General features: G+C 41.6%; 3 protein-coding genes across 10 annotated transcripts in view; all 3 read right to left on the bottom strand.

Moving 5' to 3' along the window:
• Positions 1–2374: 2374 nt before the first annotated feature.
• zgc:103559 (Allantoinase, mitochondrial) lies at positions 2375–7955 on the bottom strand. Its single transcript, XM_068319617.1, has 11 exons — positions 7485–7955; positions 7251–7402; positions 5970–6084; positions 5745–5891; positions 5620–5665; positions 5293–5386; positions 4945–5131; positions 4725–4863; positions 3310–3482; positions 3162–3194; positions 2375–3070 (listed from the first exon to the last, which is right to left on the bottom strand). Exons 1-11 carry the CDS (start codon positions 7629–7631, stop codon positions 2921–2923), a joined length of 1383 nt encoding a protein of 460 aa, XP_068175718.1. The 5' UTR covers positions 7632–7955; the 3' UTR covers positions 2375–2920.
• A 1213-nt stretch (positions 7956–9168) lies between these two features.
• On the bottom strand, positions 9169–23497 carry boka (BCL2 family apoptosis regulator BOK a). Of its 3 annotated transcripts, none has more exons than XM_068320245.1 (5): positions 23342–23497; positions 22791–23130; positions 19338–19466; positions 15710–15873; positions 9169–13237 (listed from the first exon to the last, which is right to left on the bottom strand). In XM_068320245.1, the coding sequence occupies exons 2-5, from the start codon at positions 23002–23004 to the stop codon at positions 13112–13114; spliced, it is 633 nt and encodes a 210-aa protein (XP_068176346.1). In that variant the 5' UTR covers positions 23005–23130; positions 23342–23497; the 3' UTR covers positions 9169–13111. The 3 variants fall into 3 exon arrangements, with proteins under 3 accessions (XP_068176346.1, XP_068176347.1, XP_068176348.1); XM_068320246.1 differs by having other exon boundaries at positions 22791–23142; XM_068320247.1 differs by lacking the exon at positions 9169–13237 and adding an exon at positions 13244–14287.
• A 1434-nt stretch (positions 23498–24931) lies between these two features.
• farp2 (FERM, RhoGEF and pleckstrin domain protein 2) overlaps positions 24932–26808 on the bottom strand; it is a 41228-nt gene continuing 39351 nt past the window's right edge. For all 6 annotated transcript variants that reach the window (XM_068320510.1, XM_068320505.1, XM_068320512.1 and 3 more), the window contains one exon: positions 24932–26728. In XM_068320510.1, coding sequence (XP_068176611.1) covers positions 26635–26728 — 94 coding nt within the window. In that variant the 3' untranslated portion in view covers positions 24932–26634. The remainder of the gene's footprint in view (positions 26729–26808) is intronic.

Genomic DNA, 26808 nt, shown 5'->3' on the forward strand with positions numbered 1-26808 from the left:
AGAGTTTCCCAAAAGTTCCTATCTGAAAGACAAACCCGACAACAATCATCAGCATTTTAACTTATTAGAAAAAAAATACTATTCATAATATTACTTGTGGATGTTAGAGTTTCAGCAGATGCTGATTGAGCTGATGTGGAGGGCTGTTATTCAGAGACCTCGGGGATGGTGGTTTTGTTTCTTATACATTCGAAGCATTGTGCTGTCAGTCGCCTCACTGCTGCCTGGGCCTGTCCTTGATTGTAGAATCCAATAGTTTTAAATCTTGGATCCAGCAGCGTCGACATTGTCAGTGCCGTTTGGCTTTCCGCAGTCTCAAATTTATTTTGCATTATACACACTAAGTTTCGTCCCAGCTGTTTTGCTGTTTCATGGGTTGTTTTTCTCGTAGTGTCAAACAAATACAACATAAGCATTTTTACCATTGGGATCACTTTTGACACTGACTCTCTTTTCCTCAGAGAGTTCGACCGTTGCCTGGTGGTCTTGACTCACTACAGTGCCAGATAGTTCCCTCTTGTTCGGTAGTGTTATCCAGAGAATCTGCATCCTTGTGAGTACCTCTTGTTGTTCCCAGTGAGCAGCTGAACTAACTCTTATTTTTCTTGTTAACTGTAGTTCGGTGCCTCATCGCCTCCTGTGAGCACCAGCCTCTTGCCACCACCAGGATACCTCCGACTGTTTTTTGTGTCCCTGCACATTTCTTTTGTAAATAAACCCTCTGTACTTTTATCTGCCTGTCTCCTGCAATTTGGGTCCACAACAGTCTCCAGGCAGCCCTAACAGGAAGTGTATTCACAGGTGCCAGTTGTGTGATGGGAAGATGGAAAGAGTACTTTGAAGAGTTGATGAACGTGGAAAATGAGAGAGAGCAAAGACTAGAAGAGGTGACTGTTGTGGACCAGGAAGTAGCAAAGATTAGTCAGGATGAAGTGAGGGGGGCATTGAAGAGGATGAAGAGTGGAAAGGCAGTCGGTCCTGATGATATACCTGTAGAGGTATGGAAGTGTCTAGGAGAGGTGGCAGTAGAGTTTCTGACTGGGTTGTTCAACAGGATCTTCGATAGTGAGAAGATGCCTGAGGAATGGAGAAGTGTGCTGGTGCCCATTTTTAAGAACAAGGGAGATGTGCAGAGTTGTGGGAACTACAGAGGAATAAAGCTGATGAGCCATACAATGACGTTATGGGAGAGAGTAGTGGAAGCTAGACTAAGGGCAGAAGTGAACATTTGTGAGCAGCAGTACGTTTTCATGCCAAAACAAGAGTACTACAGAGGAATAAAGCTGATGGATTTGCTTTGAGGACGTTGATAGAGAAGTACAGAGAAGGGCAGAGGGAGCTAACTGTGTTTTTGTAGATGTGGAGACAGCTTATGACAGGGTGCCCAGAGAGGAACTGTGGTATTGTATGAGGAAGTCTGGACTGGCACAGAAGTATGTTAGAGCGGTGCAGGACATGTATGAGGACTGTAAGACAGTGGTGAGGTGTGCTGTAGGTGTGACAGAGGAGTTCAAGGTGGAGGTGGGACTGCATCAGGGATCAGCTCTGAGCCCCTTCTTCGCTATGGTGATGGACAGGCTGACAGACGAGGTTAGACAGGAATCTCCATGGACTAGGATGTTTGCAGATGACATTGTGATCTGTAGTGAGAGCAGGGAACAGGTGGAGGAGAAGCTAGAGAGGTGGAGGTTTGTCCTGGAAAGGAGAAGAATGAAGGTTAGCTGCAGTAAGACAGGGTATATGTGTGTGAATGAGAGGGACCCAAGTGGAAGAGTGAGGTTACAGGGAGAAGAGATCAAGAAGGTGGAGGATTTTAAGTACTTAGGGTCAACAGTCCAGAGCAATGGAGAGTGTGGAAAAGAGGTGAAGTGTGTACAGGCAGGATGGAACAGAGGGAAAAGCTGAAAGGAGAAGAAGATATGGGCCTGACTGATAAACTGAAGACCGTACTTTCTTTCTGCTGTCGAGGCCTCACGAGGTGCTTTCAGAGGTCAGGTTCTGTGGCTATGTGATGATTCAGATAGTGAGTCAAGTCTTTCCAAATAATAAAACTTTGATGACTCACGACTTTATTTTTAAGGTCAAAAAAATGTATTAAAGGCTGTGGATAACAGATCTTCAAAAACTGGATAATCTTCCTCTTGATATGTTTATATTTCCAATAATTATCTAAAAAAAAACCCCTGCAAGCATTTTATTAGTATTTCCCCATTCAGCATCTTTACACGTACTATATACTGTCAGCTTTCTACTCCCATATTTTCTTTGGTCGTGACCTCTGCTGTGAATGTTATGTTTTGGACGGATCAATGCTGGCTTGTGTTGTAAACTACTTTGAGTATTCACACAGACAACAAAGGAAGAAGAATGGGAGAGCAACATTCAGCATTTTAATACTATTAGTACAGAAACATTTTTGAAATTACCATTAAATACAAGATGCATACTGTAGATTGAAATACAGTTAATATACTGTAAACATACATTATTTTACTGATGGACAGTTCTAAACTTTATTTCTAACAAAATACTTTAATTCTAAAATATAAGATAATGTTAAGATACACAAATTGATTACCAATTGACAATTAATGACGATTTGCAGTGATATGTTTTACAATGCGGAAACCCAATATATTTTGGTAAAATCAGTATAGGGGAGCAGATTAAGGTTGGTTTTTAATTTTCTTTTGAACAGCTCTAGAGAAGGTATTTTTCAGCATTTTATCATGCTTACCCTCCATGAAGAGGAGCAGGTCCTGGGATAATAAAGCCATACGGTTGTTTAGCCTTGGCATGAACATGATGCCTATGTATCATGTGGTTTTTAAAGTGCTCTACCCATAACCAACAAGTGTTTCCAGTTCACATATCAATTTTCAGACATGTTAATACTGCAGAAAGTTATTGTTGTTATTCATCACAGATGGGCTTGATTTGTCCTCGGAGGGATGAGGAGATGCTTCCCCAGAGGCTCAGGGGAGAAGGAACCCTCTCTGTGCACCAGCCGTCCTCTGACGATGGTGGCACATACCACTCCTTGCAGGGTTACACCCAGGTAAGGAGTAAGCTGAGGAAACGCATGATCAAAATACAATAAAACATCCGTTATGTAGGATGTGGTCCAAGCATCATCCAAATGATCCATTTAAAGTATTTACCTTGTTTTTATGATGTATGCTTGCTTCTTTAATCTGTATGCATGACAGAAAACAGATTTAAATTATGCAAGTATATGGGCTACAGTGTAAGAAGCCCTAATTGTGCAGTCAAATGTCAATTGACGACTGGTGCCTTCCTCATACTAACTTTATGTTCTCTCTCTGGATCCCATATGACCAAATCAGCATCATGGCCAGGGGTCAGGCTGCCCTTCTGTTTGTCAAGACTACACAGCTGAGCTGTGTTCTGGCTCAGGAGTCTCACCACATCACACAACTGAAAACCCCTTTTCCTGGCTTCACTCCAGAACAGAGGCAAACCTACAGATGTAACATAGAGAAGATTAAGATGATTAAGCATTCAATTTCTTTGAACATAACAATTCTATTCTAAAGTCATATTAGGACCGTCATTGCCTGAGGAGATGAAGGTGATCCACTGGGGATCTGTCGACGTTATCCTGGACAGACTTTGACCATTCTCTGTGTGTCTGTCAAGTAAATGTTTGCTCTGTTTTTAAAGTGGCCCTCAGCTCTTGTTTACCTCTTTGTGAACTTTGCACATTGTGAGCAACAGGGTGAATATGGTAGGAAGATGTGAACAATTAATCCATCCAAAAACTAAATTTCACAAACAGTCAATAAACTGTCACAATATTAACACACTGATGGTGTGTTAATGTTGATATTAATATTCAGAGCCAAAAACCCTTAATCATGATCCATCTACATCTAGGGATTTAGTAAGATTAAATGTAAAACATGAGAGAAAATAAGAAGTAAAGAATAAAACACTTATTTTTAATGATTCATTTTATTTGCAGGTGTAGTGATATCTGCTAACATGTTAAAATAGTCATAAGAAACTTTTTAAACCCAGCTGATCCAGTTAGTCAATCTTTATTTGGTTTTGTGTTCTCTTTATCTCCTGAAAGTACAATATTTACTCTTCTGTTAGCTTGTTGATGTTAGTTGGACAGCCAGGTTTTCTTTTTGTGAACCGTTTCAACAACTACATCCCCTGTTAGACTGTCATGATATCATTCATCAACTGTGCTTGTTTAGCTGGCTTTCTGCTTTTGGCTCTGTTTGATCGTACCAATCCTATGCATTCTCCATGACTTGATTATGATGGGAATCTGTGCAAATGTATAAACAAGTGCTGAAAATATTGGCTCAGAAGCCAATACAATTGGGTGAATGTAAAATTCTAAAACACCTAATCTACTAAAAATTACGTAAATTTATCATTGATAAAATAGGCTTTTGAATGCTGAACAGCATCTGGTCATACCTCTTTCACCTTCAAAGATTCACAGCTTTGAAATACCCTGCCATCTGGATATAAGGATTTATTTATGTAAGAGTATTACAAAAAGAGAGATGATGTCCAATCATCTGCAAGTGAGTTCTGACAGAACTGTGGGTACTAATGGGCCCTGAACCCGTTAGAAACACATTATCTAGTGATATAACCACTATTGATTGTATTTGCCGTGGAATCCAGTCTACGCTTTAACCCCTCATAATAACTGGAGGCGTGTGCCACCACTCAGGTGTTACCAAATTGTAGGGAGGAAATTCCTCCCCATGCATCCAAGAAGTCTCCAGTGTCCAGTTTCTTCAGATCCGGCGTACAGGGGGAATGATCCGACACCACCATGTCAATCTGCCCAGCTTTCAGTGCAGACCATAACTCCTCCTGTGGAGATAAAATCAGATCAGAGAACGATAAGGTTAGAGCTGTGCAGTAAAAAGTTGCTGCATACCCTATACTATTTACCCGGTTGGTGGATCCTCTGATGGGGGGACAGCACTTGAATTGTGTGGCCCCTGCTGGTATGTTCTCTGCAGACAAGCTAAGGTAGTGGTGAGTCGTCTCCACAGTCAAGGGGGCTCCAGCCCTCCGTGCCTCCTGGATCAGGTTCAGTGGCTTTGCAGACGACAAGTGAACTATGTGACACCGTACCCTGGAGGAGAGAGAGTCAGAATCCTGATGTGTATGTGTGCCACACACACACACACACACACACACACACACACACACACACACACACACACACACCTGAACCCTCTCCAGATGCATCTACTGCTGTATTAAGGTTATCTGTTAGCACACTGATGGTCTTACTGGAATTTGAGGCAGAGTTCTGTCACAGTGCGAATTGCCTCGATCTCCATGATGTCAGGCCTGGACTGCAGAAAGGTGGAGTAGTGAGCAGGGTCTACATGGGGGGGGTGCAGAACAAACATGTTTGTTTTTAAAGTAATGCTTTTCAGAAAATACAGTATAACAAGGAGTATAATTGTGACTTTTCTTTCTTCTGACCTACTTTCAATATGTTGTCAAAAATCATCACAGTCCATCAAAAATATCACATGTCAGTTAATTCCAACCAACTTTAAAATACACTCTTATTTCATCACATTTGTGCCAGGGAATATAAAATATTATTACTGCTGTTCTCCTCTGTTGTCTGCTGAACTTCCTTCTCAGCATGAAACTACAAGAGACAATGCAGATTAGTGCATTTTATTTCAGTATAATCACAGCTGTTCTGGAAGATGCATTTGGTGAGTTACCAGCAGGACACTTCCTGTGCCCTTCAGCTCCCTCATGGCTGTGTGGAGATCACAGTCAGTCACATGGGGGAACTCATCCACCCCACTGTGGATGAGGAAGCACTTAAAGCCTGCCACTCCAGCCTGGATCATGGGCCGAAGTTCTAACTAGAAGGAGACACTAGTTGTTGGTCTATGCTGTGGACCGTCAGGCTGAGAATGTGATAATTTTGTCCAAGCTGTCACCTGATTGCCAGGAATTACTCCCCCCCAGAAGGCTGTATCCACAAAACACTTCCCTGTTGCCTCCTTAAGCTTCTCCTGAAAATTACTGAGCGTGGTGGTCGGAGGGATGCTGTTACTGTTGAACAAAAGACCCAAAATAATTCATGGCAATTCAAATGTCACAAAATTGTTATTTTTCTTTAACGTAATTGCAAAAAGTATCCCGAGCTTCGGATGATATTTGAGAAAGTTTTACTGCCTCAAGCGTTAACTACAGCATAAATTTAGGCTCAAGGACAGAGACCACAAATGTGTTACTTCAGTTTCCTTTGACATTGATTTGATGCTTTTATTTTGTTTCTGTACGGATCTGTTGTTTTTGTATCCTGTTTTGCAAAGTTTTACCTTATTGAACTTATTTTACTACTTGTGTGATAAATCCTTGCTAATGAGTCAACTTTTTGAACAGAGACCATCACAAGCTTGCTGAACGAGCTCATTCAATTAGCTTTATTAATGTATTTGTGATAAAAGTGTCCATACTTTTTTCAATATTGGCATTAAATAAATTTGCCATTTGTGTCATGATTTATGATGCTGAATGGTGTCTCAAAAGAAAACACTCAAGAAAAAAATATTAATTGTACGTTTTTTTTAAATTTTTTTATTTAATTGACTCTGATTTCTTTATCTTCCTTTGATTTCTTTTCCACCCAACCGGTCGAGGCGGATGGCCGCCCAAAAGAGTCTGGGTCCTGTCCGGAGTTTCTTCCTCATCGAGGGAGTTTTTCCCTGCCACTGTTGCTTTTGCTTGCTCTGGAGGGTTCAGTTGGGTTTCTCTGTCTGCTTTGAAATGTCTGCTGCCATGATTAAGCGCTATATAAATAAAACTTGATAAACTTGATGATAAATTAACTATTTTGATGAATTGTTTGCCCAGCCCATCAAGTTTTCACTGAACATGAAACTAGGCAAACTTAAAAGTATTATCCCTGGCTGTACCCAAGCAGTTGACTACAAAAATACATGAATAAAACCACTGCAGACGCAGACATGAAAATCACAGAATCAAAACCAAAATATGAAGTAATCTTAAGAACGTCAGTGTCAGATATTAAATTTTTCTCACGTCTTTTTGAGTTGCATGAAACTAACCACAGACCCTCAGTTTTAAACCAGACCTAAAAACTGAATTTGTCCATTTAGTCTTTACTTTGAACAAACTTGGACGATCTTATATTACAGTTTGTTTACTCTACAACCTTTTTCCAGTGATAGTGGGCAGTTTTTTTTCCTACATACAGTGGCATGTCCACAATTGTGGTCACCCCTCCAGCTGCAGCAGCCTTGGTGGCGGTCCAGAAACCCTCCCAGGAGGTCCGGCCTGGTTCATTCACGTGAACGTGGCAGTCCACAATGCCTGGCATCACCACGTTGTTTCCCGCATCCAACATCTGCCACCATAAGGCAGAAGAACATCACCCTGAGCCCACCAGGAAAGTCACCTGATACAGAGACCTCAGAAAGTGGGCTTACCTCACAGGATAACACCTCAGTAACGTCCCCAAATGGGAGGATCTCATGGATTTTTCCATCTTTTATTACTATCACAGCAGGACGGACATTGTCACCAACCAGGACCCTATGGCTCCTCACTGCACAGACGACTGATCCAAGCTCCATGCCTGTCTTCACTGCGAGTTGAAAAGTACTCTCCCCATTCTTTTCCTTAATGATCTACTTCTGAAGCACCACCTACTTTTTTCAGTGTTTCATTTGTGCCTCCTCTTCTGACAATGTTTGCTTTCTTGTGCTGACACAGGCAACAGCGATAGCCTCATCTCCTCATACATGTCATTCCAGAGCTGTGTCCTCCTGTTCTGTCAGGGTTGAAGCACTTATTCTAGACTTTTCTAGACATTTATCACCTAGATCTTGAGCGCATGAGGAACAAGATATCCAGTGTTGTATATGAAAATATGCAGAACCATACGTTTAAGTGATCTGATTCCATTGTTCTAGTTTACCAGTGAATAACCATTTAAAATATAGTTGTAGCGTACGTATATGAAATGATAACATGACTGAGTAAATATCTTAACAGTCCCTTTAGATTTAAGTCTGGACATAGGTACAGACAGAAGATAACCAACTGCCTAAAAAGTAAATCACTTGGGGTTGAATAGTATGAAATATATACAGGGCCCATGTCATAAACTGCTTTGCAGGTTGGTGATAAAATCTTAAATTATGTATTAAAAAACAAACATGAAACTGATGTAAAGACGTGTAAACAGGTGTAATATTAATCTGCACTTTAGTTCCAGTTGGATTTAAAACTTTTGTTTGGAAGTGGCTTAGTTCAGTTCTGTCAGGAACGACAGTACCTGCAGAAGGCACGATAAAAATATCCCAATCAAAAAAAATAAGTGGAGTGCATGGAGATGTGAGTGACTCTTATTTGTGAAACAGCGCCATCTTGTGGTTACTATGTGTTACTTGATTTATAAGCAGTTCAAAGCAAACGTCAAAAATTAATATCATCTCAAGAAACATCACGGATTGTGTGACACACACGTCCGGGTTTTTCATTTTTTGCCTAAAATGGCACTAAGAAACCACTACTTTACATCGACAGCAGGCAGAACATTGTAGAACAAAGAATGAAGACCTAAAGGAGTGAAACTCCTCCAGGCAGTTCATACTATGGGTGGTTCTAGAACAAATAGAACCAGAGATGCTCTGGAGAGATGCTCCAACACATATCAGATGAACAATGTGCAGACAAAACTAATACCCCGAAATCAGCCAATAGACATACAAAAACTGGCTTGTGCTTGACTTGGAACCCCAGGTGGGGTCGATTTCTTATGCTTTTGCGGGTCATGGGGGTTGCTGGAGCCAATCCTAATGAACGAGAGGCTGGGAGATGCTCTGGACACACTGCCACGGAGCCACACCACACAAACCTCGCACAGAAAGGACTTGAACCCAAAACTGCGTGGTGCTGTGTGTCAACAGCACTACCCACTGCACCACCGTGATGCCAATATGATTGATTATATTTTAACAATGTATCTGTACCTTTAATTAAATGATTAAATAAATATCTTAAATAAATTATAAGATTTAGTAAATATCTTAACAAACCCACTTTCCATATCATAAATAAAGTAAATACAACAAGCCAATGGAGTTTCATTAGCAATTTTCTTCGCTTTATTCATTCTTGTGTTAGTGATTTTCCTATTAAGAACTATCTTTAATAATTCCTCGTCTATCACAATATCATCCTCCTCCTCCTCCTTCTCCAGGAGAGACTTTACCACCCTGGCAGCTGTCTCTCTGGCCCCTTCAGCCTTCACCAGATCACTCTGTCCATCCTTTGTGCTGTTCTCCATGTCCTGCATGTTATTCTGTGGCTCCGGATTGGCAGCCGGCAACTGTTTATCCACCCTGGTCACCTTGCGCTGACCCAATCCGTGCCCACAAATAAGCACCTTATGACACAAATACGCTACATGTGTCAGTCAATATTTCCTCCTATAAAACATACTTAAATTTTCCATCCATCCATCTTCCCCCGTTATCCGTAGTCGGGTCGTGGGGGCAGCAGCTTCAACAAGGAGCCCCACACTTCCCTTTCCCCGACCACATCCACCAGCTCTGACTGGGGGATCGCAAGGCGTTCCCAGGCCAGTGTAGAGATATAATCCCTCCACCTGGTCCTGGGTCTACCCCGAGCGCTCCCAGCTGGACGTGCAAGGAACACTTCCCTAGGGAGGTGCCCTGGAGGTATCAACACCAGATGCACCCAGGTATCAGCGATCTTGTTCTTTCATCATGACCATAGATGATGAGGATAGGATTAAAGATTGAGATGGAGAGCTTTGCCTCTCAGCTTAGCCACTCCGGCTGCCCCGAATTCTCCGTCCAATCTCATGCTCCATTGTTCCCTCACTCGTGAACAGGAGCCCAAGATGCTTAAACTCACTCCTTTACTTTTGGAAGGACCTCATCCCCCACTTGGAGAAGGCAGTCCACCGGTTTCCTGCTGAGGACCATGGCCTCAGATTTGGAGGTGCTAATCCTCATCCCCGCCGCTTCACACTCAGCTGCAAACCAGACCAGTGATTGCTGCAGGTCACAGGCCGATGACGCAAACAGGACCACATCATCTGCAAAAAGAAGCGATCCTCAGCCCACCAAACTGAACCCTCCTCACCACTTCACCAACTCCTCCTCACTTTCATCCTATTCTCTCAAAAATATGTCTATGGTATTTCATTAAATGGTGCTCAAAACATTTAGTAATCAAAATCCAAACCATATCCAGTTTGTATTTGAAGTTTGCGCATGTGCAAGAACATCCCGCTTTTTTAGGATTTTGGTGCGCTGGTCACTCATTCCGGAGTCGGGACCCCCTGCAGGTGGATGTTCCTCTCATCACAGGCTGGATTTTGAATTATTTGGGTAACTCGACCATGTTTGTAAGCCCAATTTACTTTATTCAAATGATTACGGTATATACCTATGGAGCCATTTAATTCTGTAGGAAGAGAAGCTAAGGCTGAGGTCCACCATGGACACCGTGTCGTGTGTGGCGACCAGCATAGGCACCAGATGTGTGTGTGTGTGTGTGTGTGTGTGTGTGTGTATGTGTGTCTGTGTGTGTGTGGGGTTCTGTTACCTCCACGTTGGTCTCTCAGCGAACTACTTCCGACTCACTCACAATGGTGTCTGGATAGCTGCTGTTAATACTGCATACAAAAATAACTCAAAAATGAATTTTAAATAAACGTCTTGTGAGCATCGGCTCACTGTTCAGTAAATATGTTCTCCACAAAGGATGTTCCAACAACATATAATTTCAACATGGAACTTTATTTACTATATTTACTATCAACAAATTTCTTTAAATTCACCATTAAAATGTTAATAAGTTAAATGTAAATTTTTTAAATTCATAATTTATGCAAAAACTGAATGCTGTGAAATGATCTATAATATTTATAATAAGTGTAGTACATAGTAAGTAATCCAGTAGTGAATAAATAACATAGCATCTCTTTTCTTTCTCTAACTACATACATACATCAACTATGTATGTATGTGTGCATGGTTGAACACATACTGTATATGCATGTAACTGTATAAAGTGTGGAGTGAAAAGACCATTTCCTCCGTAGGGGATTAATAAAGTGGGCTTTCTTTTTCTTTCTTTCTAATCTGTCATCTGATGTATATTTCAGTTGAGATGTAGACGTTTTTACTTATGATTTCTTACTCAATAAACAAAATTATTTAGCTTAAAATTTCTTGACAGAAACAATGTTGATAACATGTATTATATATGATGTTTGTACCTGGCAGGTTTACACATCTGATTTTCCACCAAGCTTCGGACCTTTATATTCTTTAGGTAAGTCATGCAATGATTAGTTTAAATTTAAAATTCATTTCATCAATAAAACTGCCAATTGTGCCAAGGGAATACAATTGAATTCAGGTGTGTGTAAGTGTGTCGCATGTCTCTCAAGATCTCATCATGGTCATTAACAAAAGATGGTTCAATCCAAGAATACTGTGCCTTTTTAAAAGTTTTTGCAGGTTGCCAAGAAGGTTTACTCATGATTTCTCATAAACATGTAGTTCTGTGAAGTGCCTGTACTGTATAATTCATTGCTTTTCCCATGGGACAGTAACACCATATTAGCATGAACAGCCTTACAGTACTGTCTTTTGGGACAAAGGATTATAATATTATATTTTATGACATTAAGTATTGTACAAATTACAAACTTTTTTTTACAAGTGCTTTACAGTTACATTGCTGCTCTAACTTTCAACCCTACCTGAATTGTCTTCAGTCTCGGTGTTGGTGAACGTCTCCATGAACATAAATACATTGTGGGTTTGTTTCCAGCTCAGAAGTTCAGAGATGTGGAGAAAAGAAGGAAGGAACGCTGCAGATGACACCAACAGGTACGACAAAAAGACCACAAGAATTCTGGCATCAGAGCAAACTGTTCACTTAGTCTGAGATTTGCTAAGTCTTTATAACGTGATGGGAAATCTGAATCTACGTGGCGATAATGGTACGCTCCAGTGTGGGTTGTGGCAGAAAGGGGAACTTTTTACTGCAACTGTTTTTGCCGTTGGCGAACGGTTCATATCTACGAGTGTTCGTATCTTGAGGACTACCTGTACTTCTTTATATAATCCTATTCCAAATCCTGGGCCAGATATTCTACTTAAAAATCCAACATCCTGTTTTCGTAAAGTTTAATCGGTTGATGATTCTAATTAAAAAACAAAATAAAACAACGCAACCAGACTGGATTAGGTCTGGTTTCACCTCTTGTCCAGGAGGCTTCTTTAGGTCCAACAGAGCAGGTTGGGAAATGGGGATCTGGGATAGATGCTGGAACTTTATTGTAGGTGGGTGAAAGATGGATGACTTAGACCCCACCTCTGTTTAAAGATGATTCCAATTTGACAAAGAAAAAGTTGATCACTTTTTGTCATTATTTTGGATAATTAAAATATGGACAGTACATTTTTTGGCCTTCAGCACACACAGGCACGGACACACACACACACACACACACACACACACACACACACACACACACACACACACACACACACACACACACACACACACACACAACCCCCCTCCCCCTTTCAACTCCCCCATTATATTAGTATTTGTCATTTATAATACATTCCTTACAGCCGGTCAGGACACACATCATCATCCAGGTGAGAAGTGGATCAGGAATGGCCTCAGCATCCAGAGGAACGTTTGAAACTCATAACATACAGCGGTTACCATATTCCACCACTAGGGGCAGTCAAAGCTAACAAACAAGCACTAAAACGGGCAGTTCTGCAGTTTGTGAAAAGCTAAAAACTTAAAACTGTGATTCTATGCATTCACATCAAACTTGTGCTGCAATATAACCCTTTTCAATAAATAGTCTCCCACAGGAGGCAGAAGAAGCATGAAGAGTCTGTTTACTGTGAGGAGATCGGTGTTCATCAATGAAGGCTCAGTGCAAACGAGTGTAAACATAATCCAAAGCAGTGGCTGCTTCAGGAACGGTGCTGGTGTGGGTAGTGCACAGTGGTGGTCACAGTCCAGCGTGTGATGCCTACTGTCACTTCTCCCTGAGGAGGTATAACACGATGGCCTTCAGGTAGTGTCCAAAGGTACAGACAGCAGACACCAGCCAGTGGGAGCGGAAGCTGGGGTCGGTGTTCACCACACATTTTGTTACGTCCACCTGTAGCAGCAGAGGAGACAAAGTCATTGACCGACCTCAGCAGAAAATCTGTGATGTCAGTCACGACATCAACATCCATCCCCTGAACCACACGTAGAGACATGATGGCACTGCTTTAATTTAAAAGTAGCCCCCTACTACAAAATCCACAATCTCTCTACAAAGGGAGGCCAAATGACATCAACCCTGAAACTGTTAGGGCAACATTTCAATCAAATTTTAGTTTCTTCTTTTAAATTCAAATTGACATGACATCAGTTCCTCCCGACATGAGGGCAGCAGCCTGTTCACTCTGTCTCTAAACTGTTACCTGTCAACATTTAGCTGGATGATTTCACCATCCACAAAAAGGCAGGCATTTTGTTGACTGATTTTGTTGACTGATTGTAACTATGCGACAGTTTTCAAATACAGTAAAAAAGCAAATAATCCAGGTCACTCTTTGTTGCCCGTGGTGGTTAGTGATTTGTTGAGTTAAAGGATTATAAATGTTGTGTAATTCTGCTCACGACTAGTTTATTTGGACCTCCTTGTTGGCAACCAATATATAGTTATTAATTTCTTTGTCAAAAAACGAAAAAATGTGTATTTTCTTCCCACATGAAGCTGAGGGTGCGGTTATTGTTGGATGTTAACATCAGACGTTAACAATTAAAGCCACACTTGAGGTAAATGTGCAACAAAAACACGTGATAAATGTGTTCCAGATGTCAATATTCTGAGAATCTGAAGTCATTTGTCCTCAAATGTCACCGTGACGCCGTCTCAGAGACGACAGCTCTGACATCACGTCACACAATGTTGTTTAGGTTTCCGACTTGATGACGTCGTCTCCCTGTGTAGAAACACAGCAGACTGACTTCAGATGGCGGCTCGTTTGTGGATACCAGGTCAGTCACACAACTGAAGGCTTCATTCTGTCACACTCCACTTATCTTCTGGGTTGCCATGTCTCATGGGCGTTCATGTGTTCACCGGTTGTGCTGGACTCAGACGAGGGCACGCTGCCAGGCCTTGTTCCTTTCTGTGCCGAGTTCCACTTCATTGTTTCTGTTTATCAGAATTCTTCCATTAAAGGTGGGGTGAGTTTGAGTTTCCCAAGTTGTCAAATACAATTAAATGAAACTCAGTGATACACTATCTCTGTCCAAAATTGTTTGCCCCACCTTCAGAATTCTGCAGAAGACACGTTTACTATACATAAAAAGTGGTGACTCTGAATGTTGGCTTTAATCAAGTTTAATGCCTGATCCATAAAAGCACACGGTTGCAAACATTCCCAATCACAACCTGTAAAAGCCTTTTGTTTGACCTAATACAACATATGTATACTGAGTGAATAATACCTCTCTACTATCTAGATCTGTGTTATTACTTTATAATGATATTAACAAGTGTGTTTAAGACCACAGACTTCCAATCAGGTTGTGTGTTCTCTTCTCCTCACAGGTTATAATACAATTAATGACTGTGGTCTGCATTTCCTGTTCTGCTGGGTGCATTCTTCCTGAACCTTAGTCCCTTCTTCTCATACCAGACACTTGCTTCTGTTGAAAGATTTGTGTAAAGTTGTCTGACACATTTTGAGAGAAACCGCTTCCCTCAGGGTTCTCGTAATGTTCCAGAAAGATTGAAGAAAAGTAACAGGTCCATCTCTTAATCTTTAGCTCTGAACAACCGTGTTTCCTCCTGTTGAACAAACAGCCGGTCTTCAGTCCAGTTTAGTAGAAGTTTAACCACAAAAACATTCAAAAAAGAGGAAAAAAATCTGGAATGTGTTTCCTTATCTGGATTCACTCCAAGATTCACCAAGTTCTTCTTTGAGTTATACCCAGCCCTTCTATCGTGTTTCATATTGTTTTTTCATGTAGTTTTCATACATTCTGCCAACAGACAGACGAACAAAGTGATCACTCAGTAGCAGCATTCAAAACTTTTACAGAGATCGTCAGCGGTAATTATATTTTAAATCAGATAGTTTATTTGTATAATATTGTAAGACCAGCAGGCATCTAAGCCTCATATCTTGAAAATATATCAAAAGTGAGTGCAAGTTTTATGAATAATTTGTAAGTCAGTTGAAATGAAATGTTCTGTTCTTAGTAATAAATGTATGATTAAATATTTGATAGTTATGATTTGTTTTGACTGTGCAATTGTTCACATTTGGGAATCTACAGCCAATATCAAGAAAAACTTGAACTGTTTCATCATTCAATAGCTGTTCAATTTGCCAAAAAATAATCAATAGACAACATCCCAGGCAGAGAAAAAGTAACCTGTTCAGTGTGTGGTGTTTCTATTTATATGATTGACTTCTCAGTGTGTGAAAGTTTGAGTGATCTTGACACGCTGCCACACCCAAGTGGCCACGAGCCACGTTCACTATCCTGGTGGAGTTGGAGGCCTTCCGTTCTGTCACACACTCCACTCACAAACAGCTGATCAGGTAGAACAAGAACTTTCTCTTACCCAGCCCCCCCTCCTTTTCAACCAGGTGGTCAAACTCTTGCGGACGAACTCCCCCATGCAGTCGACAATGGTATGGACCATAGCTGGATGACCGTGGCGAACGCAGTCTACAGCCAAGGCGCCGGCGACAGCGTACAGAGACACAACCTTCCCCCATGTGACACCTGACAGGAGACAGTCACAGTGGGAACCACACGTTTGTGTCACGCTATAGCACACATCAACATTTTGTAAAATCGTGCAAATGCAGATAAATGACAGTTTAATGATTTTGCATTGGTTCTTGCAAAAGTCTAAATCGCTCAGACTAGAATCATTTGAAGAGGCCTCAGAAGCATCCAGGCAGGCCAGGAAACATAAACACCACAAATGAGGCCGCATGCAGCCGTTTCACTTCACTAGATTACTGAGAAAATCCTTTCTTCAGCCTCATGTTGACTAAACTTTCTGCCGCCACACAGTTTACTGTCAGAGCTTCATACTTTTACTTCTTTTCAGCTTCAGACTAGCAATGTTTACATGTTCAACACAGACTGAGCCTCAACAACCCATGTTCTGTAGCCGTCACCTGATTCCTAGAGTCCTGTCTAGCTCAGCGTGAGTTTAGATAATAGTTTCTGCTCTAGAGAGCCCAAAAAGAGAAGAAAAATAACCTTAACATCCCTAATTCTACTGGTGCGGAGCACACAGTAGAATTAGTAGCAGTATTACAGACCAAACACTGAAAATTATGCAGTACTACAACCTATCTAATAGAATTCTATACAGATAAGTAAAGTTAGGCTTTTACTTATAGCTGCGCGATATAAGACATCGTGATGTTTTATATAGTAATAATAATAATAATAATAATAATAATAATGTCAATGGGTGCCAACCAGGGTGTTCATGTGTAAAATCAATGCAGCACACCTTAACCTTTCATTGTGCAACCCTGTGTCATAAAATTGACCATAAATGAACCTTGATACCTTGTGGTCTACATGAGTTCCACAGCAGGAGTTCAGTTGCCTGGATGCACAATAACATAAACTGAGTCACGCTCCTCATAATGAGAGAACGACAACTTTCTAGCAGCTTTAAATTTGGTTTTTACCCATATCTATTTTTACCTATTATGCTGCTGCAAACAAAAACAAACAAACAAACAAACAAACAATCTAGACTGACACAGAGTCGTATTTACACCACCAGTCCTGTTCTGTATGCATTCAGCCATGACTGATTCTAAAGATGCTGGATGTGTCCTTTATCAGCATCCACAGAAAAATCTATCAATTTTGGCAACAGCAAGGCAAAAACAACACAATGTTTTTTTTAAACCCTCCAATGTAAAAGTCAAACTGGGAAATTTCTCAAACCGGCAACTTGAGATGACATGACAAACAGCCCTTAACCCAACAATGCCTACTGATGGATGTCAAAACAAGGGCAAAGTCAAATGCAGATAGTGTAGAGTAGAGAGAGTAGAGTAGAGAATAACTTAAGGAGGTTCCATCAGGGAAATTAATTTCCCCGTCGCACTACACACAGCACAGTGAGTACACAAAAACACAGAAAAAGCACACAGAAAGCACCAGCACATAGAAAGTAGTACCAACACCAAATAGAAAGAGTAATAAATAACCCATTAAGAAAATACAAATAGAAATGCATAAATAGACATAGGAATAAAAAGGCATAAATAAACAGAAATAATAACAGATAACATAAATAAGCAAATGAAACATAAATAGAAGAAATAACTGCATGTATAAACAAATGGCTTTATAACATGTGGTCATATAGAAGACAGATAACAACCTGATGTACAGCAGTTTGCTAGGAAAAATGATAAGGTCTTGAATTTAAAACCAGGAAGAAACCAGTAAGAATGCAATAACACTGTGTGTAGATTGAAAAACTGCATATACAATACTGTAACAGTACTAACACAATCTCTGTGTTATCTTCCCTAGAATAAATATCCTCGCTTTGGCCATAAAGGAGACACTCAAGTTTCCCATCAAGGAACCGTTTCAGGTGGAATGAGTGAGACTCCTGCAGCATCAAAGCAGGAAAACTCTTCATCATTTCTGCTGTCAGAGCAGCACTTTGGAAGAAAATAAAGCTAAGGGCAAAACTGTATACAAGCATTAACTCTGAGTACTAGGGAAAATGTTATAAACATAACATGTAGACTGTTTCCTGTCATTTTCTGCTATTTGTCACTGCACAGCAAGTTTAAAGCAGGTTTTAAACTGTTTCCACTGAAAACAGACAAAAAATCAAGGGGCTATGAAACTAAAACAATATGCTTAAAATACACAAAAACAGAGCTGAGAGGATCGAAGTCTTAATACTTTCAGCCAGGCATTGCACAACGATGGGTGGATGGACAGATGATAGATGGATAGTTACAGACAGACAGATAGAGAATCCCATTGATTCAGCTTGTTCAAACTGGACATCCAACGTGTGTTCTTAACATATGCAGCATTCTATAACAATAAGAAGGTGATGACAAGCTTAAAAGCAGGTATATTTAATTATCTCCCCTGTCCATTGCATTCACACAGAACAGTGGGGTGGAATAAAAGCTTCGGCAGGTTCAGGATGAAAACACTGTCTGGAAGGGACTCACGACAAATAAACAATAAAATATTAAATAATAATAATATAAATTAAAAAAATCTTCCAGGGTTTAACACACTATTCATTTGATCTCTTCTTAATGTGTGACTATTAAGACAGCTTTAAATGCAGGTTTAAATAAAAACAGACGTCCCTCTCCCATCCACTGTTTTCCCTGTGGTTTAACACAGCGTAGAATTAGTGACAGAGTGGACACAAACATTAGTGTTTGTGGTCATAATCTACTGCCGCCCATGACTTCCTCGTGCCACAGGGACGATTTCACGTTACGATAGGTCCACATTTACGCTGTGATCGTTAGGAACCACATTTATAACGTGTTAAGTGACAGCCTTAAACTTCCCTGCGATTAGCTTTTCCTCTCGTGAACTCAAAAACACAACTCTTATTTGCACCTTCAATGTTGTGACGTAATGCTTTTTTTGTGTGCATGTTTGAAATAATTAAATATACTGTGCACAAAAATGACTCGGGTACTTTCCGTGGGGAATATACCAGCTGAGCTTCATGTCTGAGCTGGTCGGGGTCCAAACTGTCTGTAATAATCACTCACTCTACAACAAGTTATCCTAATATGGACTGAATGTTTTCCCTGTGGTTCCTTTCCTCTAAGGGAATAATCACTACAAAAAAAAATAGCTTCTGCCCTGTGGTTGCCCAGTACAAGAGGTACTTACATGAAGAAAAGAGGCCATAATGTTTATTTTCACAAGGAAATACTTGATGTAGAAATCCAACAAAAAAGGTTTTCAAGGAGCGCCAACACTCAAACTTCATGTATATTTATTGCATTTGCCATAAGCTCTAAAGTTCCTCCTTCTGAACAAAAACAAAGTGACAAACCTCCCTAGAAGGGCCAAAGCTCTTTCTTTTCAATTCTAAGTGAGTGTAGCTGAGAGATGGACCTGATAAGAGCGCTGCAGCTGCTTGCAGTCAGACAGGCCTTCCTGTGTGGCCCCGTTCACAACACAACCCCACGCTGATGAGGACCTACCTGTGGAGAAAATGTCTGCGGCCACAGCCAGGAAAGCATCGGACACGATGCTCTCGGACGCCACGGTGATGTTGAGCTGTCGCGCTACGTTGCGGTAGACATTGGGTCGAAGGTACTCCAGCTCATCACCTGCCCAGAGAGAACAAAGCTGTTAGTTATGAGCTGTTACAACCACAAACCAGCAAAGTTGCAGCTGAAGGAGTGAGAACAAAATACAGTATTCATTCATTCATTAATTCGTCGTCCACCGCTTCATCCGCTGTCGCGAGTCGTGGGGTGCTAGAGCCTATCCCAGCTGCCTGGGGGCGTGAGGCAGGGGACACTCCATTTGTGACGCCAGTGCACCACGGAGCCACACATAGACAACACTCACAACTACGAGCAATGTGGGACCCGGAACCGCCTTGCTGTGTGGTACACGCTACCTACCATGCTGCTCAAATCAAAAACAAAAATATCCTCCCAAATAATCAGCAACAAAAGCACCACTGTGTTCTGGTGTCTTTCATGTGATTAAAACCACATCAAGTTTTTTTAAGGTACTTCACACAGAGAACAAATATGACCCGGCGAGACAGAAGACTTCTCTGAGCCATTGTAAATGAAACCATTCACCATCTGTGTTGTCCAAAACAGATGCAGTCTCAGAACTCCTGATGAAGACTGGGGAATTGAAGATTTATATCTGTGTTGGTTTGTTTGTTGTCAGTTAGTTTATTTCTTTCTTAACGTGAGTAAGCCAAAAGAGGTTCATCCACAAACAAAGGACGAGGCAGGGCCCAGACCCCATCTGTCTAGTGCAAATCTGAATTTGGGGACATGTCAGAATTCCTTCATAACTTTTTGTTGAACATTTTTAAATGAGGAACTCCAGTAACTTTGGGTTATGCAAAAATGTTGAGGAGAGGTTAGATGTGGGCCAGACAAACCCAACATTTGTGAAGACTTGTCAGGCCTCGGTTGGAGGCCTGAGCTCTGCTGAGCGCCATTCAGATGTCATTAGCGTGTACTATATGTCAAAGGATTGAAAATAGAGACACAGTTACACGACATCAGCTCATATCCTGCACAGACACACTCCAATACAGTCTGGGTGGGCTTTCCAGAATCACCAGACTGCTGCTTCTATTGATTATTGATTGGTTTTGCTTGCACTCGACCTCCTAATCCTGGAGCTCCAGGACCTGACATGAAGCCAGTGAATGTGACCTCTCTCTGGCTGCATACAACTCATTAGCTGCTGCAGTGTGTGCAGTTTCTGACTTGTTTAGTCTGCATTAAGTGTATTTTTATTCCTTTTTATTTAATGTGACAATATATCTGATGTAAATGTGCATATTTGATCATACTGACATGCATTCATATTGCTGTTGTTGTGTCTGTTTTTTCAGTGAAATGTTGGAGATGACACTTCCTTCTGGCTCATTTCTCCCTTGTGTAACGTCTCAGCCTCCAGGTTCTTGTAGCTCCTTTCAGCTAAAAGCTCTTTTATGAAGGCTTTTGACGAATACGTCTGTAAAGCAGCTTCGTTTAGGTCTCTTCTCTGTTTTACTACAATAACAAGAGCTTTACCTTTTAGCTGAAAGTTAACAAGAAGTTCTAGACTCATCCAGTAACTTCAGTAATGTAGATATACATTCTGATATACAGGTAGTCCTCAAGATATGAACATCTGACTTACTAAAATTCTACATCGTAGGAACCAATGTTCTTCGATTAGGTCTCTGCTCAGAAGCATTAACTGATGCTGAACTCTGAATGTTTTGCTATTTGATGTTAAATGTCATTCAAGTCAACTGGGAAACTTAATGGAAATAAACAAAAAAAATCAAAAATAAAGGAGCATTTCTGACTTTTGATGACCAGGAAGCACATCAGAGTGTCATTCAAGTCAGTGTGGTGGAATACCTCAGTAGATTAGAACTTGACTTAGCCTCTATACCCCCGTGCATTACCCTCTACTCCTTGTATACGTCATCTAAAGCGCTGAACTTGTATAGATCTGAGCAGCACATTGCTGACATTTCTGCAGCTGATGCCATTCAAGGTGGCTGTTATCTGGGGGGATCAATATGTATTTTGACCTGAGTATGTCTGAGTGTGTCCTGGGTAATGAACTCACTCTCTAATAAAGAGTTAGAGTAGAAGTCTGTTTCTGTCTGATGTCTGTTGGTTGAATATGTAGCTATAGTTTAGCTTAACATCAGTTGAGGTGAGTCTGTCAAAAAGCAACAGAGCAAACACGTTTTCTAGAGACCTTTTTTTTTTAGCACTAATTTCAACTGTTTAATTTTCAAGCTTTTTAAATTTAATTTACAGCTTCTTATCCAGCAGACTTCAAAAGGAACACAGGCCTATTGTGACTGAATGCCATCTCCATTTTCAAAGATTCTGCTGGAATGTTGTTTTTTAAAAAAACAACAACACATGATCTTTGTTGGAGTTTTTGTGGAACTGCATCATCTCTGCCTCAGCTGGAGGTAGGCTGATATCAGACTGGAGGAGCCATCTGCAGTCTATCAGATTTCAAACTGGGCTAACATCCAGGAAGAGAAATTTGACTTGATGAGACTTCGCCTTTGTTTATCTGGGGATTCCTGGGAACCTCCTCTTGAGGTCTTCTCGTGAAAATGAAAACTAGTTGTACAGCGTGTTTCTAAATGGTAGAATGCCTTCTAACATATGAGCACTAAATGACATGTGTTTTACAGAACAGATTATTTCTAAGATTAGAGATGCATTGATTCCTTCCTGCAGACTATAAACACCTGTGAATGTTTGGGGGCCGGGTCGATGTGTGTGCTCCTTACACTATGTGTAGTGGTGTCGTCCAGTGTCCACATGTCTTCAGTGTGAGGACTGATGTCCAGATGTCATTTCAAAATCATCTTTGTCTCTCCACATGTTCAAACTCTTTGAATGTTACACATTGCCTTGATTGTTGAACATCAACATCAGTGGTTTTAACCTCCGCCGGCTACTTAACACATTTAACTACATTTACAGAAACAGTAGAATATGACTAGTCACACTGTACATGACATACGGAACATCTTTATACACTTTGGAGTGTGATCCGTTCAGAGGAGGCTTTGATTCACTTTCTTTAAAGAGCATTTCTCAACATTTTGTATTGTCATTGATAATCTGTGTAGCTATTAAAGTAGAGCTGTTTATGTATAACTGTTGTAGCTTAAAAATATTTGTCAGATTTAAAATGTATTTGTCAGAAAAGCACTTCCATGAAGAAAAAAAATCCCCGCTTATTTCTTCACTGTAGTTAAGAACCAAGCTGAGGGGATGTTTGAGCCACAATAAAACGTTTCAACAAAAAAAAAAATCAAACAAACATTTTAAATGGATTTAAAGGTCTGTGAGAGCTTTATAGGAATCTCTTTACACTCTAGAGCTCGCATGTTCCATTCAGCAGCAGTCCATGCGGACCGGACTCACCCAGCCACAGCAGAACCGCAGAGATCTCCCCCAGGGTCCCTCCTGATGCCGCCAGTCCCTGTTCGGGTTTAGACCAGCCTAACCCGGCCCGGTTCAGTCTGGAGTGGATGTAGTCCCGGCACAGCGCCTTGGCCTGGGACACCAGCTCCTTGTCGGTCGGTGAGCGGTCGAACACCTCCGCCGCAAACACAGAGGAGCGGCGCAACATCTCCATGTCCCCGTGACGCGCCGCAGGCTGCGCCGCTCACCTCCCCGCCTCCAGCGCCTCGCTCGGCGGCCTCTTGTCCCAGACGCACGCCTCCCCCCTCCCGCTCTGGCAGAGAGGACCTGTGAGATGATCCTGCACAACAAACTGGATGAATATGTGGACAGTGTTTGATAGCGTGGATCAATTTGTAAAACCTGCAAAACCCAGACTTGAAGAGAAGACGCAGAGAAAACGTTTGACACCAGGCTACAGAAGCTTTACGCACAGTTCGGATCCACAAAGTGACTTTACTTTTTTCTTTTTTTTTCTTCAATAATGTTCACAATAATTACAGAACACTTACTAAGATTTGACAGGCTGATGCTGCGCAGAGAGACTCATCCTGCACACGGACTGGAGTACCCCGACATGTCACTGCGCGCAAAAGTGGTTGAAGTCATTGAATTTAATGGAGCGAAAGTGTTCTGCGTCGTAAAGCATTCTCTCCGTGAACACTGACAGGCTTTCCTTCTAAGGGCACCTATTGTGTGGCTCACAGGCGGAGATAAGCGGGCTAAGCACCGCCCCTTCAACATGACCCAGGGGGGTGTCAGCATTTATCCAGAGCTGGGTTTATTAATGTCCACTACTGTAGCACTGGAGGACATGTGAGACACATTAAATAAGGGACACCTGAACTGACAGCAGAGGTGCTTCAATGATATGTTTATGTTCAGTACTAGTCAGGCCAATACACTGAACTACATTTCCCATAATGCAGTTAATGTCAACCTGTCCATACCAGGTACGTTTCCGTAAACCTGTGCCCCTACTTCATATCAGGTGATCGCTGTTATGATTTAGCTTCATAACCCAAACTGAGGTAACTCTGATGACATCAGTATGACGTCATATGGCTTACCTTTTCACCTTAACAAAAACTTACACAAAACTATCCCACAACTTTTTAAAGATCCTGAGTTTAGATGAAATAAATAGTAATGAAACATGCTATTGAAACACTTTGTTGGGAGTGGTGGCTGGATCTGGTCACATCTGGACTGTCAGGGTCCACAGTACCTCCAGCTCATCTAGTTTCTGCTGATGTGACACGAAGAGGAGTTGGATGACTCATGTGGTGTGTCCTGGCCCAACCAGTGACTGTCGTCCTCTAATGAGTTAAAGAAAACACAGGTTGACGTGTTGATACTGTCACCACGTAGCTTTGATAGTACATACACAAGTTGAGCAGACTCACACCTTCTCCACACCCTAACTGAAAATTATGTGAAAAGATTTCCTTGGCAGATGAGCTGTCATGCCATTTATGGGGGAGCCACCACACCCACTGCTTACGCTGCTCAGACATGCCTGAGGAATGCCCTGCTGTCTGTATGCCAGGGAGAAGGAACACTTGATTACACTCCGAGACTGACCCAAATCCAGGATTAAATTAATTTAGATTTAAATTGACAGACAGGATGTAGTTTGACATCTAAGCAGCGCAGTGTGAACCCGCTTCTCTGTGGGGCCTCTGGATTCCATCAGCGGTGCAGAAACATGCAGTATAGCTGAAGAAGTGTGTGTAAAAACCCCTCAGGTATTAGTGAGTGGGAATAATGTGTGTGTTTCAGCCATCAGCTCACAACCTGCCCAGGGTGTGTCGCGACTCTCACCCAGTTTGAACTGGGACAGGCAGCAGCAACACAAACCCCGCCAGGAATCAGCACTCAGAGTCAAGATGTAAATTTATCTGCATTTAACATTTATAGGTGGGAAAAAAATTATACTGTCAACAGCTGCATCCCTAAAGCTGTAGAAATTTTAATTAGCTGATCATCTGTAAAACATGTTGTATAGCCTTAACCTGTAGTTATGGTGATCAAGTGTAGTTTTAAGATGAATATTGTACCTAAATGTGTTTGGAGCACAACAAATGGTCAGCACACAGTCACAGAAAGCCACTGATTTTTATTAGATTCTCAATGGAATAACATGAGGACTACATGAGGGCCTCCAAGAGCAGGGCCCGACAACATGCTACACAATAAATAGGAGAAATGCACACGCGCGCGCACACACACACACACACACACACACACACACGTACACACGTACACAGAGTAAAGATTCCAGTCTTATACAGAAACAATAATACCATGGTAGCATGTAGCACACTAACTAACCGCCAATAGGTGACATCAGGGTCCCCAAGGAATCAGATTCTGTGTCTCTAAACCGTCTGTTACGGAAATTCCATCAGATGTTCGTCAGGCTCGATCCCACAAGGAAAACCTGTGACTTCAACACAGACTACAGTGTTTCCTCAGCGTGTTGCTCCCTACATGAGAACAGCCTACATCTGATTACATTTGATATTACAGAGTGAAATGCAGAATCAATCTGGCCCTCGTGCCTCCTGTCTAAGCAGAAAACCTCCTGTTGAAATATTTCTGACATCCTTCCATTAACATGCAATAAAAGCCTTAGAGTTTAAAAAACAAATACAGCATATGAATAGCTCTTACAGGTTAATTCGTAACACAGTTAAAGTGTGGACTTTGCTAATTGTTTGAAACCAGATAGTTTTGTGTCGCTGTTCAAGCAGGTGCACAAATTTCTCTTTACTCCCCCTTTGTCTAAAACCCAATGAAAGACCTTTCCACGACCTTCCTGCACACCCCCATCCGACTCTTAAGAACCTGCCGCCCCGTACCTTCCTTCACTACGTACCGGTTATCATCTGTATCACAGCACAGCGCTGCTCCCACCACGCTTCAGTCAACACTTCAAACAAAGAAATCAAGCGTCATGTTTTTAGTCAGCAAGGAAAGAAACTTGTTTCTTAAAGTCAAAAATAATCAACACAGGAAATGACTCCAAGCAACCTGCAGGGCATGAATTAAATCTCCAGAAGCCCCTGAGAAGCTAAAGTGATTCCAAGCCTCTGAACTTAAGTGTCAGGTGTGGATAAATGTTGAAATCAGTGAGAACTCTCATCAGTATGTCAGAACTGCAACAAAAGAGAAAATGCAGACTCAGGTCTGACGGTCGGTGCAGCTCCAGGTAGACGTAGATCCTGTGAGCTCTCCCTTTACACGGCTCTGAACACTCGTCTGAGTTTGTGTACCTCCCTCAAGTAGGAAACACACCAACCTTTGAGCTGAAGAGTTCAGGTTTAAAAGAGGAAACACTTCCCGTTTGCGACTACATCTAAAAACAAGTCATCATTCTCCTCCTTCTCAGCTGGTGAACGCCGTCATGATGCTTCTCCAGGAAACTCCAGAAATGTTCTCAGGACTTTGTGTGACTTTCCATCTTCATGAACTTTCATTTTTGAGTGAACAGTTCCTTTATGCCTTTTGGTTCAGAATTGGTCCCACAGAAGGAGCATTTCCCATAAGCCCATACGAACAGACCGAACGAGCTACACAAGCAATAAAGCTGATTAAAGATGATTCTTTCATTAAATCCTGTTACGATTTACATCAGTGATGAAGAAAGAAACAGACTATAAGTTAAATCTGAGAAATGTTAGCACAGTCTAGTGCAGCCTCCAAATGCTGCCGCCTGAATGTCCACTTGAACATCAGTGAGGAGGAGACTGGACCGTCTTTGTTAAGTCCTGGAGGCCCAGCCTCGGGGTACACGTCCCATTCAGTTTCCGTTCATCTCCACGGGACCTCCTTTGGGTATCAGCAGACTCATCCGCCCCGTCGTGCTGGCTGCACTCTTGATCACCTCCATCCATCTGCAGAGACAAGACGGTACATTCAGGTTTACAACCACTGCAACATTTAAAGGCTGTGAAAAGTGCAATAGGCTCCCTGA

The sequence above is a fragment of the Antennarius striatus genome, chromosome 7 (assembly GCF_040054535.1).
Source record: "Antennarius striatus isolate MH-2024 chromosome 7, ASM4005453v1, whole genome shotgun sequence".
In the NCBI taxonomy this organism is placed as follows: domain Eukaryota; kingdom Metazoa; phylum Chordata; class Actinopteri; order Lophiiformes; family Antennariidae; genus Antennarius; species Antennarius striatus.

Excerpts from the sequence above, each read along its gene's own strand:
- zgc:103559 (XM_068319617.1), bottom strand. The coding sequence starts at position 7,631 with ATGGAGCTTGGATCAGTCGTCTGTGCAGTGAGGAGCCATAGGGTCCTG. Across the intron at positions 7,403-7,484 it reads CTGAGGTGTTATCCTGTGAG|ATGTTGGATGCGGGAAACAA; the intron begins GTAAGCCCACTT and ends TTATGGTGGCAG. Across the intron at positions 3,195-3,309 it reads ATCCAGAGAGAGAACATAAA|ATTAAAGAAGCAAGCATACA; the intron begins GTTAGTATGAGG and ends TCATGCATACAG.
- boka (XM_068320245.1), bottom strand. The coding sequence starts at position 23,004 with ATGGAGATGTTGCGCCGCTCCTCTGTGTTTGCGGCGGAGGTGTTCGAC. Across the intron at positions 19,467-22,790 it reads TGCGGTTCTGCTGTGGCTGG|GTGATGAGCTGGAGTACCTT; the intron begins GTGAGTCCGGTC and ends CTCTCTGGGCAG. Across the intron at positions 13,238-15,709 it reads TGAAAAGGAGGGGGGGCTGG|GTGGACGTAACAAAATGTGT; the intron begins GTAAGAGAAAGT and ends CTGCTGCTACAG.